The 16,677-nt window shown below is 44.6% G+C and overlaps 1 protein-coding gene across 1 annotated transcript; it reads right to left on the bottom strand.

Moving 5' to 3' along the window:
• Positions 1-8,386: 8,386 nt before the first annotated feature.
• metrnla (meteorin like, glial cell differentiation regulator a) lies at positions 8,387-15,545 on the bottom strand. Its single transcript, XM_053443079.1, has 4 exons — positions 15,157-15,545; positions 12,944-13,332; positions 9,552-9,611; positions 8,387-9,430 (listed from the first exon to the last, which is right to left on the bottom strand). The coding sequence occupies exons 1-4, from the start codon at positions 15,264-15,266 to the stop codon at positions 9,117-9,119; spliced, it is 873 nt and encodes a 290-aa protein (XP_053299054.1). The 5' UTR covers positions 15,267-15,545; the 3' UTR covers positions 8,387-9,116.
• Positions 15,546-16,677: the final 1,132 nt, after the last annotated feature.

Genomic DNA, 16,677 nt, shown 5'->3' with positions numbered 1-16,677 from the left:
CAGATACCATATTAACAGTTTACTGCATCTTATCTTCGCATATTGACTCATGGCTGCAGGTAGGAATCGTTGCCTTCCTTCTAACGGATAGTCACACTAGGCTGAGGTGTTCCATCAGTGCATTGACAGCAAGTCTGCAGAACCAATGATCAGAGCACCACCGCTTTAACTGAGAAGTGTCAGTCATGTCCAGGCTTGTGTTATCCCTGCAGCATAAATGTACATTTCACAGCAGCTGGAAATGCAAGCGGCCTCTTTGAGATGGGAGCGAGACGTTAAACATGAAGTATTTTCTCTGTGCTCTCACTGCTGCTATTATTGCTTTTGGTTTGTGGGTTAATGCAGTAGAAAACCTAAACAGTGATACGTCAACGTACTTTTGTCCCACAGGGGGCAGCATCTGTCTGAGGTAATCACTCATTGTCATTTTAAAATCAGTTTTTTTGTTTGTCATGAAGACAACTTGCTGGGTTTTTTTTTTTTCAAAAGCTGTATCAAGTCTACATTCCCATGCATTGACATTTCAACACTTTAAGCGTTGTGCAATTTGAGGGCATTAGGTATTCAGATGCTTTACTTAAGTTTAAAAATACCACTCATAGTGCTCATGTAGTCCTGCGAGTATTTCTTCAAAGTATAAGTAAATCTAGTATTAAAAGAAATAACAAACGTTATGAAGAACAGTCCTTGTTATGAGCAGCATTTAAATGAACTCTTTCAGGGTGAAGCTTACTAGTTGTTGTTGCGTAATTAAACCAATCATTTATCATATTTTATAAAGTTACCATTTTAATCCTAAACTTAAAAATCGTCAAAAGCTGCAGCTTCCAAATACAAGTTAATACAAAGTGCAATATTTTCCCTCTAAATTTCAATAAGTTGTTTCCTCATTTTTGTCAAATTTACTTAATTGTTGTGATACAATAATCAAGAATGACAACAAAGAGATGCAAATGCTCATTGTGATAGATTAGACGACGTAAACAGATTATGAGAGCAACCCCAGACTTAAAAAAGTCAAAATTTAAAATGTCCATATGCCAAATGCTTGAAGAAAATGTTTATGCCAGTCAAAAGTCAAACGAAATGAGTGAGACCTCATTTTCATATTTATTTCTTGAAGTAAAAAATGCTCTATCGGCTCAAGCTCAAGACCATTCATCGAACTGGTAATTTGCGTAATTAATAGAAAAATAACTCAAATGTCTGCTGTAATCATAGCATAAGAGGTGGAGGTGAGTGAGAGAAGGTTCTGTCTTTCTGCAGCTTCACTTTGAAAAAAAACTAAAAAGAAAAATGTCCCTGTCGGCAGAGTGTGAAGCTGCTGTGTCCTCATCGCCGCTCCCTCTATGATTTCCCCACTCAGACATATTAAGCATTCCACAGCTGAGCAGTGATAATCCCCCAAAACTCTGCACATTATGTCATGAAAACCAACACTTGTCTCTTCACTCTGCGATGGAGTGAACTCGACGGGACTGTGGTGCAACATGAGCGTACTCAAAAGGCTGAAATTACAAACAGATATTCCTTCAGTTCTAATGCATCAGAAAATGTCCTTTGTACGGTGACTCTGAAAAACACAAATTAGAAAACACGAAGGGGACCAGGAGAATCAAAAATAGACAGCAGGTGTTTTCATTTTCTGTTAGAAATTAATGTCATTGTATTTTCTTATTTGCCGTTGTGTCTTTTTAGTTTGTTGTTTTGTTTTCCCATTTGTTGATCTGATTTGCACTTCAGGGCCACCGTACCTCAGTCTCTGTGTTATAATTGCAAGTGGTTTATATTCACAGGCCTAAAAGCCAGATCCAGTTACTGCTTGACTTTCTTTTAGCATCGCTGCTTCGGATAAATCAATCCTGTTGACCTTTGACCTTTAGAATAGCAGGCATACAACATAACAGGGTCGTGAACTCTGATTGAGGGTCACTGCGGCTGTCACCTGTGCAAAGCCACTATGTGGAACAGCTACAAACACACACACACACACACACGCATACGAGTGTGTGAGCCCCTGCAGCTCCACTTTCCCTGGACTCAGCCATTTCCCAGCTGACCGTTCAGCTGTTGCCAACACATGTCCACTTGATAACTGTTGCCCCAGCTCAGAACTCAGCGCACTGGTTTAACAAGCAGTAATGATTTTAATGAAAATCCCTCTGCTTCAGTCTGTGCTGTTACCCTCAATCTGTAATTCAACAGAGTGCCTTTCTTTGATGGTTGCATCGAGAGGAGCTCAAACTGGTTTCATTTCAAAACGCTGTTTAGTCTGTTTGACGTGTGTTGAGCTGTGCTATGCGTGAGAAAGTGTGTGACAGGCCCTGAATTCCTCTGAAGCAGCTCTGTCGCTGGGTTAGATTAAAACAAATATTGACATGCGCACACATTGTTAAAGAAGAATGCTCAAAAGGTTTTGCAGCTTTTATTGATGTTTTTTTTTTTATATATATTTTATTTGTGTTTTTTTTATGATTTAAATAAGAAATCCAAAGCTTGTTTTGTAACACGGGTCAGGAAAAGTGCACCACATGGCTATACTGGTGCAAAAGCATGAATTTGTGTTAAAGTCTGAATACATGTGGTTTTGGTGCATGTGCTGTCTTGTGTGATTACGACTCAGTTTTGCACATAATGGAAGATAACAACCACTGTCGTATGCTTCCAATTTATATGTCACGAAAGAGGCAATGCGATGTTTGTCATTTGTAAATATATGATTGGGATCGTGGAGTTTGCTGAGTCGTGGTATTAAATTGTTTTCAAGCATGCAGCCCTCCAGTTGAAAACTTTGTAAAAACTAAGTAATTTCCATCTGTTCCCCTTTTTTTTTGTTGTTGCTGAATCCTCGTCCCACAAGAATCGATCAATCATTCTCTGTCCCGAACGCAAACAGCTCACATCCGCTCCTGTGTGAAAATCTAAGTGTTCGCTTCCTACCTATCCATCACACAACCTATTATGGTCCTAATTTGGACACTCTTCAAACGTCACACGTTCAGATGCAACAATCCATCAGGCTCTGCACTTGTCTCGCCATTGGCTGATGATCTTTGTCGCTCCCACAATGCCAAGAGATGTGAGTTTCCTCTAAAAGCCGGGAGGGCCCGCCCCTGTCTCCTCCAGGGTCTGACGGCTGAATTTAGACTGAAACCGCCTTTTTTTTTTTCTTCTCCTGTCATCCAGGGGCCACAGCCCAGGTCAGAGGTCAGAGGGGGGGGATGGGCCTCGTTGCTAGGGAGGGGTCCGCCTACAAGTCAAAGCCGGTGGCCCACATGGGTCTGTTCAAACTGCAGATCTGCCTCCCTGACTGTGACTGTGACAGGCCTGAGAGCAAAGGAGCACAAGCAGACTGGATTGTCACAATTAGACAAGAAGCAACAGCAGATTAATGACACAGGGTAAAGAAAGAAGTGAAAGGGCTGCAGTAGCGAGACAAGCTTTTGTGCTTGAAATCAGTTCAAACGTGACTTTTATCATTTCAATGACATAAACCTGATCCTTCCAAAAACAAAAAAGGAATTAACTGTCAAAAGTTTGGGGTTCCCACATATACAAATATGTGTTTATGAGAAAATATCAGTTCAGCCGGGACTCTGATAACTCAAAGAGAGGCTTCATCAGTTTTGCACAGAGCCGCCAAACTCTCTGCGCTGTGATGACATCATGAGAAAGTTGTCCCCCGCGTTGACAAGGCTTGCTGTTGCCATGGGGCCCCTGGACGCGGCCCCGCGGCTCCCAGTGAATGCAGGCCGTCGGGGGAGGGGACGCGAAGCCAAGTAAATAAAAGTGTCATTTGCAATGTGTTTGCTTGACGTCTCTCGGAGCCAAATTCCGCTCCGTTATTGGGCTGCCGAGCATTGTGGTGGTGGTGGTGGTGGTGGTGGTAGGGGCGGTGGGGCTGAACGAATAGGGCCCCTCCCCCCCCCAGCCCGACACAGCCTTAGGGGGCCATGTGAGCCGACAGCGGCCGCACACATTCACTCATTGAGTAAAAAGGACGATGTGCGACAAATAGAAGAAGGAGACGGCCTTGTCGGAGCAGACTGCAGCGGCACATCACCATTCACAAGCAGACATAACAGGACATAATACAGTCATCAGCCAAGAGAGAGGCAGGAGCTCTGTGAGGAATCAGCAGGCCGTCGCTACTAAATCGTTTTTGAGTGGCTGTGATCCTAAATGACTGAATTTGAGTGAATTAGTTGTCGTGAAAGTTTTACCCTCAGCTAAAAACTAGGCAACCCTGATCTCATAACCATCTTCTTCATGCTCTCTCCCCGTTTACTCAGTTAGTGCACACAGCTCCCCTGATCCCCTTTGAGACCTGATATTGAGACGCGCAGGCCCATGCTGTGACCCTACAATCGCTTTTTTGCCAGAAGACACCAAACACCCCCCAACCCTTAATCCCGCCATACCGCCTCGGTGGGAGAGGCAGAGGAGACGGCTGCGAGGCATTTCACGACTTGGAAACTCATGACCCACTGGGGATTAATGAGCATTCTGCGAGGCGTCTTATTGGTGCTTTGAACCGCTCTGTCCGATGTGTTTTACTCAATCAGGGAACTGAACCAGGACATCCACATGTAGTGTTGTCAAACCAAATCAAAATGTATAACTCTTTATTTTTTTTATATTAAGGCACAAAGGGGATTTCTTTGCCACAATAGTTCGGTTCAACACTTGAGTCCAGACTGAAATGTCTTACAACTATTGGATGGATTGTTGTATATCGCACCAATGTAGAAGGTGCCATTAGAATTAGCATCAAGCCCAGTTGTATTTTATGTTTATTGCTGATTAGCAAATATGATCATGTTACAATACTTAAGTAAAAGTAAGGCCCATTGGTACTCAGCAAAATAGAACAACAAAGCGTGAGGTGCAACGAGTGGAAAAAATTTTGCACTCAAATTAAAGGTAGGTTTGGTAAGTTGCTTTTGGAAAAACATTTATCTTATTTGTTGAAAACCTCTTCACTTCCTGAAAACCACCAATGAATAAAGTCAGGAAAAAGTCTGTGTCTGTGTCTGTGATAAACATGATCATTTAATCCAGACTGAATTAAGTGATTGGCTAGTGTACCTTTCTGTCACTCATTGACCTGCCTGCCCCCTAATCTCACTGCGCACAACCGGAGACTTGAGAGGTCGGGGAGACGCACACTGATGAAGCAGAGACGATAGCCAGGAGTTAGCGAGAAGGTCACGTAAAAGTCGGCTTCAGTTGTCAGTCGGTGTGCGTTCATGTGTTTTGGGGGCGTGGCTTTGACGAGAGGCCCGGTTTTTGAATCCGAGCCCCGCCTCTGACTAGCTTTTCCTGGATTACCAACCTTAGCTTTCAAAACAATCACAGAAAGATTTCATTCCTGTGTGACCTATGACCTTAGCAGAAAATGACACATCATGAACACAGCTAGCAGGATTCACTGCTGCACTCGCATTATCGTTGCTGTTATTTTCGATTTGTTATTGATCGGCTCCTAATATTACAGTGGAAACATTTAGAAAACATCGGCTGATAGCATCCTCCCTGTGAGCATGTTAGCATTTTAGCATGCATTTACTTTGCACCAGTGCAGCCCACTGGCTTCTCTGCAGGCTGTAGACTGGGAAGTCTTTCAGCCCTCTGGGAAAATGCAATAATTTAACCAGTGCAAATCCAAATAAATTGTAATTATTCCCCAACTTTGGGCCTGTTTCTGCCGCTGTGGGATTTGATTCATGAACACGAGGACGGGAGAATCCTGCGATCCGGAATTGAAGGGAGATATTTATTAAATAAAATAAATATCACAAGAGAATGATTAATATTGGGCCACTTGATTCTTGGGGTGGAGGTGTTGTGTCTGAAGCTGCAGGGTGTAGCTCAGTGAAGGTGGCAGATATCTCGCTGCCAGGGTGGTGTGCTGTAGTTAGGGCCACACACACACACACATGCACACACATGCACACACATGCACATACACAAAGAGAAAACCACAGAGACTCCATTGACTCCAGCTAATCAAGGCAGCAGCACTGGGGGAAGCTGTGCACGCGTGTGTGAAGTCAACACATTCTCCACATTCCAGCGCTTCCCAGAGAGGCATAAAATATTAGCCACTACACTGAGCTCACAGGCCTCCTCTCTCTCCGCTGGGGTCCTCCTGCTCGCCCTTCAACTCGGCTGCCCTCCTCTCTGCCAAGTGACTGTGCACTTTGTCGTGACTGCGATTTCTCTATAGTTGTTTTTTTTCCTTCTTATTCCGCCCACGAGATGACCATACAGTGACTTCTCAGTGAATCACACTGCCGGTACAAAGACTCCACATATTCATGTCTGGTTTAAACTGGTCCTCCCCAATGGTATTACAGCTAAATCTGACCTTGCCCATGAAGTTACAAGTGACTGTATGTGCACATATATAAAACCATATTAATAGAATTAGCTGTATCTAGGGACACTAAAATGAAAAATCCCTACTGATATGTCATTAATGAACATTATCTGCAGTTACTTTTTATCTCATCCTTATTACCTCTGCAAATGAAGTGATGTTTTTGCCCCAGTGTTTGGTTTATAAGCAAGATTCCTCAAAACTTAATAAAAGATTATGGGGAAGGAAAGAACCCATTTCATTTTATGCAGATCTAGATCAGAGGGCGTATCCAGGAATATTTTGTCACTTTCTTTAACATTGAGAGATATGGCGTTTTCCAACATTTTTAACTGTTTGCTCAGATAATACTTAAGGATCTTGATGATAAATCAGGTAGGCTACATTTAAAGGACTGGTATCTTTGAGTGGCGGGAATTTCTTGCAGCCTGATTGAATTTAAGGGATGATGTGTTCGCTTTTGGATCTGATTTGTTTATCAAGCACAGAGGAAAAAGTTGCTTATCCGCCAGTGCACATAACTACACATCTGTAGCTTGTGACAGAAACTTTTAAATGTATGTTAAATATATTCTGTCATTGATTGGTTAATTTGATCTTTCAGATGGAGATTTAATTGGAAGGTTTGAAAACTTTAGTGTCACCAACAGGTAGTAGGTTTAAATTGGGATAAATTGTCTGATCTTTCTTGCAGAAGATCTGGATCAGATGAGGCACAGCGCACTTCCTCAAAACTTTGAACAGATATTGATTATTTCCACAGAAGAGTCACCTGAACACTTTGTGCTCCTGTGAAAAGCAGCTGCTTAAACCCATGTGATCCCGGTAGAGCGACTGTCCAGAGAGGAAGGGAGGCCTGACAACCAAAACAGCTGGACCAACGAAAAACCCAACAGTCAAGTAATGCCTATTGACCCTTCTTCTCCACCTCCTCCTCCTCCTCCTCCTCCTCATCTGAGGCTCCCGGTCTTAAAGCCAGAGTGAGAAGGTTCCCAGCGAGGCATCGTTGCCATAGAAACTCTGTTTGCATTTCCCAGTGAGCAATCCTGGGACCGCTGGCTTTCAGCTGGAATTCAGACATTTAATTTAACGCACAGCGCTGTCTGAGAAACCAATTGTCTACGTGGGGGCAATTTACCCAAAAGACATTCGAGGAGCATTTCCCTAGAAGTGAAAAGGCAGACAAAGAGAGCCTTGGCCTTGAGCTGGACGTGATCTTACCCAGCCCGGCTCGCAGGCTGCATCTGCTGCTGTGGGTTCCAACAACCTGATTGGTTCCCTGTGTTTTGAGGTGATGAAAAAGGCTTTCATTGAAACGGCGAGGTTGAGCAAAATTGTGCCTGCCAATCAAAATTTGGAGTGTGGTTGGAGAGTGCTGCTCGGTGCTGCGTGCCCAGTCACAGGGCTGTATACAGATCCGTCCTCAGTCCTCTCCCTCATACCAGGCTGCTGCACCGAAACAAAGAGGCTTTTCACACTGACCTTGACACACAGCCACCCCCATCACCACAGGAACCAGTGCAGAGGAATCCACCCCAGCTCTCTGATATCAATCTCTGTAACCTCGGCACACACTGATCCTCGGAACGGAGGAAAGTGCACAGTGTTTTTATTCCAAACCACAAAAAATATGGAAAAATAGTAATCCATTAGCACCACTGTGAATATTATATCAGATCTGAAATGATCCACAACATTCCTCGACGTAAAAATGTAATATATAAAATTATAGCTCTAAGTAGTAAGAAATATTTATATAAAATACAAATTATTCTAATAACTTACGATTATAACTACTGCAACTGAACCTACGTGTTGATAATCATCATTATCAGTTCAATTATTTTCTAATGTAACATATTAATCCTTCAGGTCCTATCACAGGTCTCCAGAGCTCAAGGGGAAATCTTTACGTCCTGTTCTGTCTGACCAACAGTTCAAAAGTAATCAGATTACAATTAACTAAAACATATCATCATGTTAACACCACAGACATGAACACCGTTCACTGGAATAAGCTTTTATTCTCAAGAGCAAAAAAAAACATTTTGGATTTTCTGTTTTTTTCTTTGTTATCTTTTTTCTTTTAAACAATTGTGCAGCCTGAAAAGCACACGAATGAATTCAGGCGTTTAATTGTGGATCATTTTTTAAACAAAATAAAAATAAGAAGATTTCACTTTATACATTTCTGTCATAAGAAATAACTTCAGAACTGTACAACAAGCTTTTTACAAAGCACACAAGAGCTTCAAAATATACAACGTTCATTCACATTTTATACACATAGGAACCAAACGGCCTCTGCTACATTTAAAACCTGGGAAGGCAGTCCGAACACATTCCACTCTGCATCATGTTCCACAGTGAGAACATGGAGAGTCTGGCGAACATGCAAGTGCATTGTTTTCCCTCATGCAAGAACATTCTCGTATTCTCATCCTAAACTGTGTTCGTACCTGAAAGAAAACTCAAAATACGCAAAGTGGGTGAATGCAACATGTTCTCCAAAATCACTCACATGTTCCGTTTAAGAAAAAATCTGTTCACATGAATGGTTATTGCATGAGGGTCCATTGTCTCCAAAGAGTCTCAAGACAGCAGGAGAGGAGAGAGACGCTGCTGCTGGGCCAGTCCGTCAGCCTCTTCTCTCCTCAGCACTAACGCTCGGTTCTGCTCTCGTCACCACCCGGTGAAGACTTGTCATATTTCCAGGCGTGGGCAGGTAACCCTGTCAATCAGTGTCCAGTTGACAGGGGTTGTTCCCCTGCTGCTGCGCCTCGTGATACAACCGCAGGAAGTCTTTGTAACGCGGGGCACAGCCCATCCAGGCCTCCCCAAACCTCACAGTCCCAGTGAAGAGGAAATCGCCCCCTCCGGACCTCACCCCACAGTGCAGGGGCATCTTGATGCGGCCGGTCCAGCTCCGCACCCTCACACCACCAGACAAAAAGACCTGGGTCTTCTGTCTGTAGAGGCGACTGATCTCCACAGTGACAGAGGAGTGGTCCTCCTCTTGCTCCACCTTCTTAATGTTGCCCCGTGCCACTGGAAAAACCACAACAGGAAGACGTAGATTTAGATACAGGGAACACACTCCACAGAATGTTCTCATATGACATTCACCAGCAGGAAGCCTCTAGTTCTGCAAAACAGCAGTGTTACTTACCAAAGTCATTGGTGCAAACTGCTAGAAGCATCTCAGCGTCACTGCAGGGCTGACAGGGTGCTAAGAGGGAATACAAGAAAGAGGATGGATGAGGTGGGTTGAGAACTACAAACAGAAACAGGAGGAAACAATGATTTATTTGGGACTGCAGGACTGGCAGCAGGACAAAATTCCTGTTGATGGGTGAACAACTGGTCCAACCATATCGGATTATGTATTACACACACACACACAGACAGGTTTGTACTTTTATCTCAGTGAGGTGAACCCAAACCATCCAGACCAAATGCCTAATCCTAACCCAAACCTAATTCTAATTCTAACACTCAAACAGACCGTTTAAAAATGTTCCCTCACTGCAAATTATTACAATTTTAGTAGATTTCGCACCAAACAGAGCTGCTGGACATAAAATAACAATAAGGTAATAATTGCTCACAAACAAAAATGCTAAGCTGTGTACGTGAATCTTAGTGTGTGTGTGTGTGGGGGGGGGGGGGGGGGGGGGGGTTTACGTGCGTTCATGTGTTTTTAATGCTCAAGGGTGCTGTTCCATAAGCTCCCCCACCACAACAGGAAACCCTTGACACCCCATGACAAACAAGGACCAGATGAAAAGGATAAGAAGAGCAGAGAGACAAGTAGCTACCTCTCTGACCTGAGGTCTGTTAGCGCTTTAGCAGACCTGCTGCGACCAAAACACTCAACACAATCTCAACCATTTTTTTTATTTAAATAGCCTCTAAAGAGGCAGATAAGATCCACAAAAAAGGACATTACTATAATGTTTTGTCTGGAGCAATAAAAAGACCCTGAGAGGGTATTATCTCAGAACTACAGGGCAAATAACTGGGTGTAAAAAAAGTGAATTGACTGAAATGGCCCTTTAAAAACCTGCTAGATTTCACCTTTGACTGGAGGCTATATGTTTTATGGCAGGAGAAAGGGCCTTAAACAAGACCAGTCAAGTCTATTAGTTGACTCAGGTGGTCCTGCGGCAAGCTTCACCCCAACGCCTTCATTAGCCCCCGACCCGCGGTGGTTTTCCTTACAGCACCAGAGTGGGCGGGTCAGGAGGGATGTCAAGTCAGCAGCAGTGGGCTGAGGGCGGGGCAACAGAATTAGAGGAGAAACCACCCTAATTTAAACATCTGGTCGTAAAGCCAAGCATAAATATTAATCTAGTTTAGAAGCCGCGCCGTCACGAGACAAATATGTCGGCCGCTACTTTGAATTGAACACTCAAGAAGAAATGAGTGCCCTCTATCATCTTAAGGAGCTTATTTTGAGCTGGTATGTCTGAAGTGGAGCATACAGGGTGAGGGGTGAGCATGTCTCAGGTCAGCTTGTGTAGCAGCATGAGGCACTGCCGCAGCACCGGAGAGGTCAGAGGTCAATCAGCCGCGAGCTCGGACGGCTTAAGAACAGCTGGAGAGCCGGGAGACTTCAGAGCGGCCGACCTCGCCCAGAGCCCGTAGCCGAGGGCAAAAGGCACTTAGAAGTGAGCCTGCACACTGCCGGGGCATCGAGCAGGGCAGCGAGCCGAGCAGCGAGCCGAGGCCTAAAGCCAGGGGTGCTTTTTCTTTCATCCGACGTGGAGCAGAGCGGGGCTCACATGTCAGACATGAAACAGAACCGCAGGAATGGGTTGGGAGCCGAGTCAGCATCTCTCTCTCCCTCTCTGGCCCGTGCACATGCAGCGCCGCTCTGATCCGAAACCACTTCACAGCGAGCAGAGAGGGATGAGGGATGGGAGGAGTGGTAAAAGGCGGAGTGGAGGGGCACATGATGTCCCCGCGACATCTGGGGCCGGACGCATTCCACGGTAATGGAGCACAACTTGCTAATACCACTCGGCACAGACGAAAACCACTTCAAACAGCCAGGGGGGGAGAGGGGAAGATGTATGATGGGGCGGGGGGGGAATGAAAAGAAAAATACTAGAATGATAAATAGACAAGAAAGAAATTAAGAGGTAGGAAATGGGGAGAGGGGGGAGGAAAGGGGGAGAATAATTTAAGCGAGCTAAAAGGGAGTGACAATCGAGCAGAGAGGGAGAAATGAGCCTGTGTGCTCCTACAAGTTCCTCCCAACATCTGGTTGGAGAAACATTCCAGCTTGATGGTGAGCAACTCAATCCCAGCACAGCGGGTCAGGGAGAAGACGAAGGGAGAGGAAAGATTGAAGAAACAGCAGAAAAGGAAGATGAGAAGAAGGAGCAATCAATCCAGCGGTCCGGGCTTCACTTGACACGAGACCAGTGTCTTTGTGAATCATCGCCGCGCCGCCTCAGACCATCGGGGCTGGAAACTGAGAACTCCCAACACTTTTATGGCTTTTCAAATTGCTTAGATGCTATCAGGGAAAAAAACATGTGTGCGCGTGTGTGTGTGTGTGTTATGGTTGCACGTTGAGAGACTCGACTCCAGTGTGCGTTGCATAATAGGTGTAAAAATGTCTAAGAGACGAAAAAGCCACTGCTCCGTTTTATTTATCGCGCTCAATGCCAATGGTGGGCTATTAACAATGCAAATCGACAACAGATTACGCTACAGAGCCGAGCTGAGTGCACTAATGTGGATGAAAACAACTTTGCTCACACACTCCGCTGCATTTAACTCCTCTCTCTCTCTCTCTCTCTCTCTTTCTCTCTCTCTCTCTCTCTCGCTCTCCCCTTGTCTCTGCAGTCGCAGGTAATGACGCAGGACGTCAATATACCCGGAGAGCCGTAAAAACAGATGTGGGCCTGATACCACTCATATTTTCGCTTTAGGTGGAAAGAAACACAGTGGCTTGCACAGTTGCACAGCTGGGGACTGTGCAGGTTTGGCAGGTACGCAGCGTGAAAATACAAGGGCTGTTTTTCAACGGAGGCCCTGTGTTTTGGCTGCGCCCCCCCCCCCCCCCCCCCCCCCCACAGGCCGTCCAAACAAAATGACCACGGTTTAGAGCCACGGTGAGTTTTCTAAGTCAAGTGTGGACATTTTAATATTTGATCCTGAAGAATAAAAGCCTCACAAAACCATAAAAAGGAGCTTCAGAACCTCGATGTTTTGATACTCGCAGTGGAAGCTGGAGTTTGACAAGAAGTATATTTTACCCCAAAACCAAAACCTTCAGACGACTCTAGCAGAGAAATGGACTTTGGCTTCAGTGCTTTGGAGCAAACGTTGACTTTCCTATTATTAGAGTCCAACTGAATAAAAGTTTCCACCAGTAGATGGCTGCATTTAGTGCACAGCACACACCACAGGGGACAAAGGAACCCAGTTCTACAGGGAATCAATCTGCAGACCTTTATAATGGCTACTCAGATAAAGTACAAGACATCTATCTACAGGCTCACCACTAATATCGTAGAGTAAAAGTATTATGACAAAAAGATTTCTCACCACTGAGCGATTGTGCTCCTGCCCCCAGCCGGTCGCTGACCAGCTCATACTGGAACGATGTGATCCGCCGGCTGATGTCCGTGTGCGGGACGGCCTCGATGAAGAGCGCCCCCTCCTTGATGCTGAAGCATTGCACCTTGCCCTGAGCCTGGTCCTGTTCTCGCAGCAGCAGGCGCAGCTTCCCGTTACGGTCCAGGTAGACGTTGGTGCCGCTGGACTCCGCGGAGGGCTTGATGCAGACGGAGAGGCGAGCGGCGGCGGGGGAGACCGTGTTGGGCCGGAGGTTCACAATGATGGCCCCCGTGGGGTAGAGCCAGTCCAGAGAGCCTTGGGAGCAGCGGAGGTACACCTGCTCCACGTCCCTGGTGTGGCCTTCATGGGTCAGACCGCTGGAGGACAAACAAGAAAGGAGAAAGTGTCAATCACCCTGAATCTTTTTACTAGGAGGTTGAGTTCTCAGCCCTTTTTATTTGTTTTTGTTGGTCGGTTTGTGTTTTGCAAGATTACATAAAAATAGCATATCAGATTTCAATGAATTGATGGACCTTGGTGAAAGAAAGTACATTTAGGGAAAGATATGTTTTGTGTGTGATATTTGGTGCAGCTAGATTGAATTTAAAGGACGGTTGGCCCCCGACTTACTGCTGAGCTCTACTGTGGGCCATTCCAACCATAAGAGATTATTCAATTATCCCCAAAATCATTTTCTGGTCATTTATAGGCTGAATTAACCAACCAAGGTGAAGACCCTGGGGCAACCTCTGAGGACGTCAGACCACATTCCTCCCAACGCATTAATGGCCGTCTGTGTGTAAGACTGGCTGCATGACCAGTCACGAGCCGCAGCAGCCGAAGTGACCTCAGCTCCAACACACACTCCCCATGCCACATTGTTCGTCCCCGGAGCTTTGGCAAAAGGCGCCGGTGCCTGGCAGGCTGCCTTTGGGAAGAGTTTGGAAGCAGAAACGAATGAATGGAGGGACACAGGGGCTTCTGGGCAGACAACAGCAGCAACAGTAGCTGGGCCTGCTGCATGCAAGTGCAAATGCAGGTCACGCACCGAACCTCCCCTCGCTTTCAAGCCACCAAAGAGACTGGAAGAGACTCGTCCGGGCAGCACTTCGGACTCTGGCGCCAGCGTGACCAAATGACTCCCTCCAGAACTTAATGCCTGGTCAGGGATTTGAAAAACTCCGGGTCTGTCAGTCATTCTGTGGCAAGGCCAGAGGCAGGAAGCCATCAGCAGTCTACCAGCGTGCGCATGCCAAGCCAGTGGTTTGACTCTGGGGGGAGAAACGCCCAGTTTCCCTGAAAATGAGATGCTGAAATTCAAATTTGCCACAGATCTAAAGTAACCCACGGCACATGCTGAGCATCTGCAGCCGAAAGACCCAGAACCAGGCTCTGCTCCGCTCGTCTCTAATTAACTCCTTTCTAACTCCATCACTTCTGCATGCAATTAAAGGAGATTAGTCAAGAGGCTCACTAATGAACAACAGATCATCGGTTGGGAGCTCAAAGTGCTGAGTAGCGTCTCTGCCCATCCTGACTGGAGGATGAAAAACTCAACCACAGCATTTGAAGAGCAGCCTCTCAGGAAAAAAAGAGAGGATTTCAGCAGATGTCTGATGGGAGGTGCAACTTTCCAGTGGTTTTTAACAAAGTGCTCAGAATATTTAACAACTGTACTTCATCTGTACATGTTATATAGTTTGAAAATGTGTCTGTGGGGCGTATTAATAACCATGAGAGAAAAACATGAACAAAACATCTCAATAACGAAGCTGTTTGAATTTCCAATCATTGGAAAGGGTGAATTAAAGATTAATTTAATGTTTATTTCATGTTTATGCTCCAAAGTGAAAATCCTACTCAGCAAAAAAGTATTAGAACAACTTTATGAGTCATAAAGAGCTTTACAATGATCAACTACTTTAGTCAGAAATTTATTTATAAACGTGTATTGTATTTATTTAAAAACACAGACGAAAGCTCTCGTGGTTTTGTTCAACAACTGCACTTTTTCTCTAAATCCATAAAGTTCATAAACTCCATATTTGTAGTTTTTGTTTTCATTTCTGCCTCCAACTCCGCTGTGGAATCTAGTTTTGATCTGAGTCACCTCAGGTCGCAGCAGCTTTTCGAGCCAACACTTTTAATCGCGTTGATTTCAGATCGATTAACCGATCGAATCCAAATCGCTCGACGCTCACCTGCCCTTCCAGCTGCACTGGTCGCTGGAGTACTGGCACAAACACGTCCGACAGAGGAGAAGGAGGAGAAGTGGCAGCGGGGAGGCCAGCATCGGGGCCGGGCTGAGCATGTTTGCGTCGCCGCTCACTTCGCCTCTTCCCCGGTGAAACTACGATAAAGTCCGCCGCCGATGTTCCCGACTACATGTCGTTGTTTCCATGTGGCCCCGGTCCGCTCCGCGTCGTCTACCGGGAGTCCCCTCGTCCTATTCCCGGGAGGGTCGGAAGAGTTTCAGGCACTTTAGTGAAACTCGGTGGCAAAGCGCCTCGACGGTGACAGCGATCCGTGAACCGTGTGTAGAGGTTCGAGTCCGGGCAGCCGTGAATGACTTTCACCGTCACACCCCGTCCACCACTGCCTACTGTGCTGCGTTCAGGTGCTCGGCCCAGCCTCCGAATTCACAGTTTTACCTGAACGTGTCATTGCAATGCTTCTAAAGTTGGTAAAAGTGATTTTGACCTTAAGTAAGAAGTAACTGGTTTCTTCTTCTTTGCATTTCTTATTATTGTATTTGTTTATTTATAAATGTTAAGCTCTTAATTTAGTTTTGTATCTTATCTTGCTTTATTTTTCGTCGTCCCTGTTGTGTTTGTTCTTCTGTATTTCTTATTATTCCAATTATTCAATTCTATATTTAACACCTTTAAGTTTTTTATAGATGAATACATATTTACACAAAATACACATATTGCAATACTACCTGTTAAGCATGTACAATATTACTGCTCAACATATACAATATCATCCTTTTCATTATTATCATGCTATATGTGCAATGTTATATTTATTATTCCATATACAATATCACTTACATTATTATCCTGTACAGTATATCAATAAGTTCAATATCACCTTTTCACGGTTACTCAAGTGAAATGTCACTTACATCATTCACATGTGAAGATATATATATATATTAATATGTCAAATATTACATGCATTATCTTCTCATTTGTCATTTATCATGCTGTTTTAGTTTATTGTTTTATATGTTTGTAACTTATTCTACTTGTATTGCTATATACTCTGTTTTGTCATTGGTCCTCTCTTATTCCTCAATGCACTTGATATTAAGATATACTGTATCTTAACCGTGTCCTTTTTACATTTAAAGTTACTTCTCCGTAGTTTGAAGATCACATAAACTTTCCCCATTCCTCATTATTGGTTTTCTGAGACGTGTTTATATGAGTTGTCAAACTTATCCAACAACAAGTGGCAAAGTTCTGACAGCACCTGAAGGCAGCATCAAAGTCAAGATTTTTGCGAACAACAACAGGAGTGAATTAAATTTTAAACATAATCATTATAACAGTCCAACTGATACATTAAGCAGGAAGTGAGTAAAGCTGGCATGAGCAGCCGCCAGGACTTTACATTTTAAGTTTAACTGTGATACAGAAACATAACTTTGCTCAGTTTTACTTGCATTGTGCAGCAGTCGGCAGCAGTTGTGCAATGTGTTGAGATGTAGGAGCTGA

Source organism: Pleuronectes platessa, chromosome 16 (genome assembly GCF_947347685.1).
Source record: "Pleuronectes platessa chromosome 16, fPlePla1.1, whole genome shotgun sequence".
NCBI lineage: Eukaryota > Metazoa > Chordata > Actinopteri > Pleuronectiformes > Pleuronectidae > Pleuronectes > Pleuronectes platessa.
Note: the sequence above shows the minus strand (reverse complement) of the source record. Positions and strands in the feature narration are given on the sequence as shown.

What these genes read in the sequence shown, in the direction of transcription:
- metrnla (XM_053443079.1), bottom strand. Translation starts at nt 15,266, where the DNA reads ATGCTCAGCCCGGCCCCGATGCTGGCCTCCCCGCTGCCACTTCTCCTC. An exon ending in CAGTGCAGCTGGAAGGGCAG is followed by an intron (nt 13,333 to 15,156) that starts GTGAGCGTCGAG and finishes TTTGTCCTCCAG; the next exon opens with CGGTCTGACCCATGAAGGCC. An exon ending in AGGAGCACAATCGCTCAGTG is followed by an intron (nt 9,612 to 12,943) that starts GTGAGAAATCTT and finishes ATTCCCTCTTAG; the next exon opens with CACCCTGTCAGCCCTGCAGT.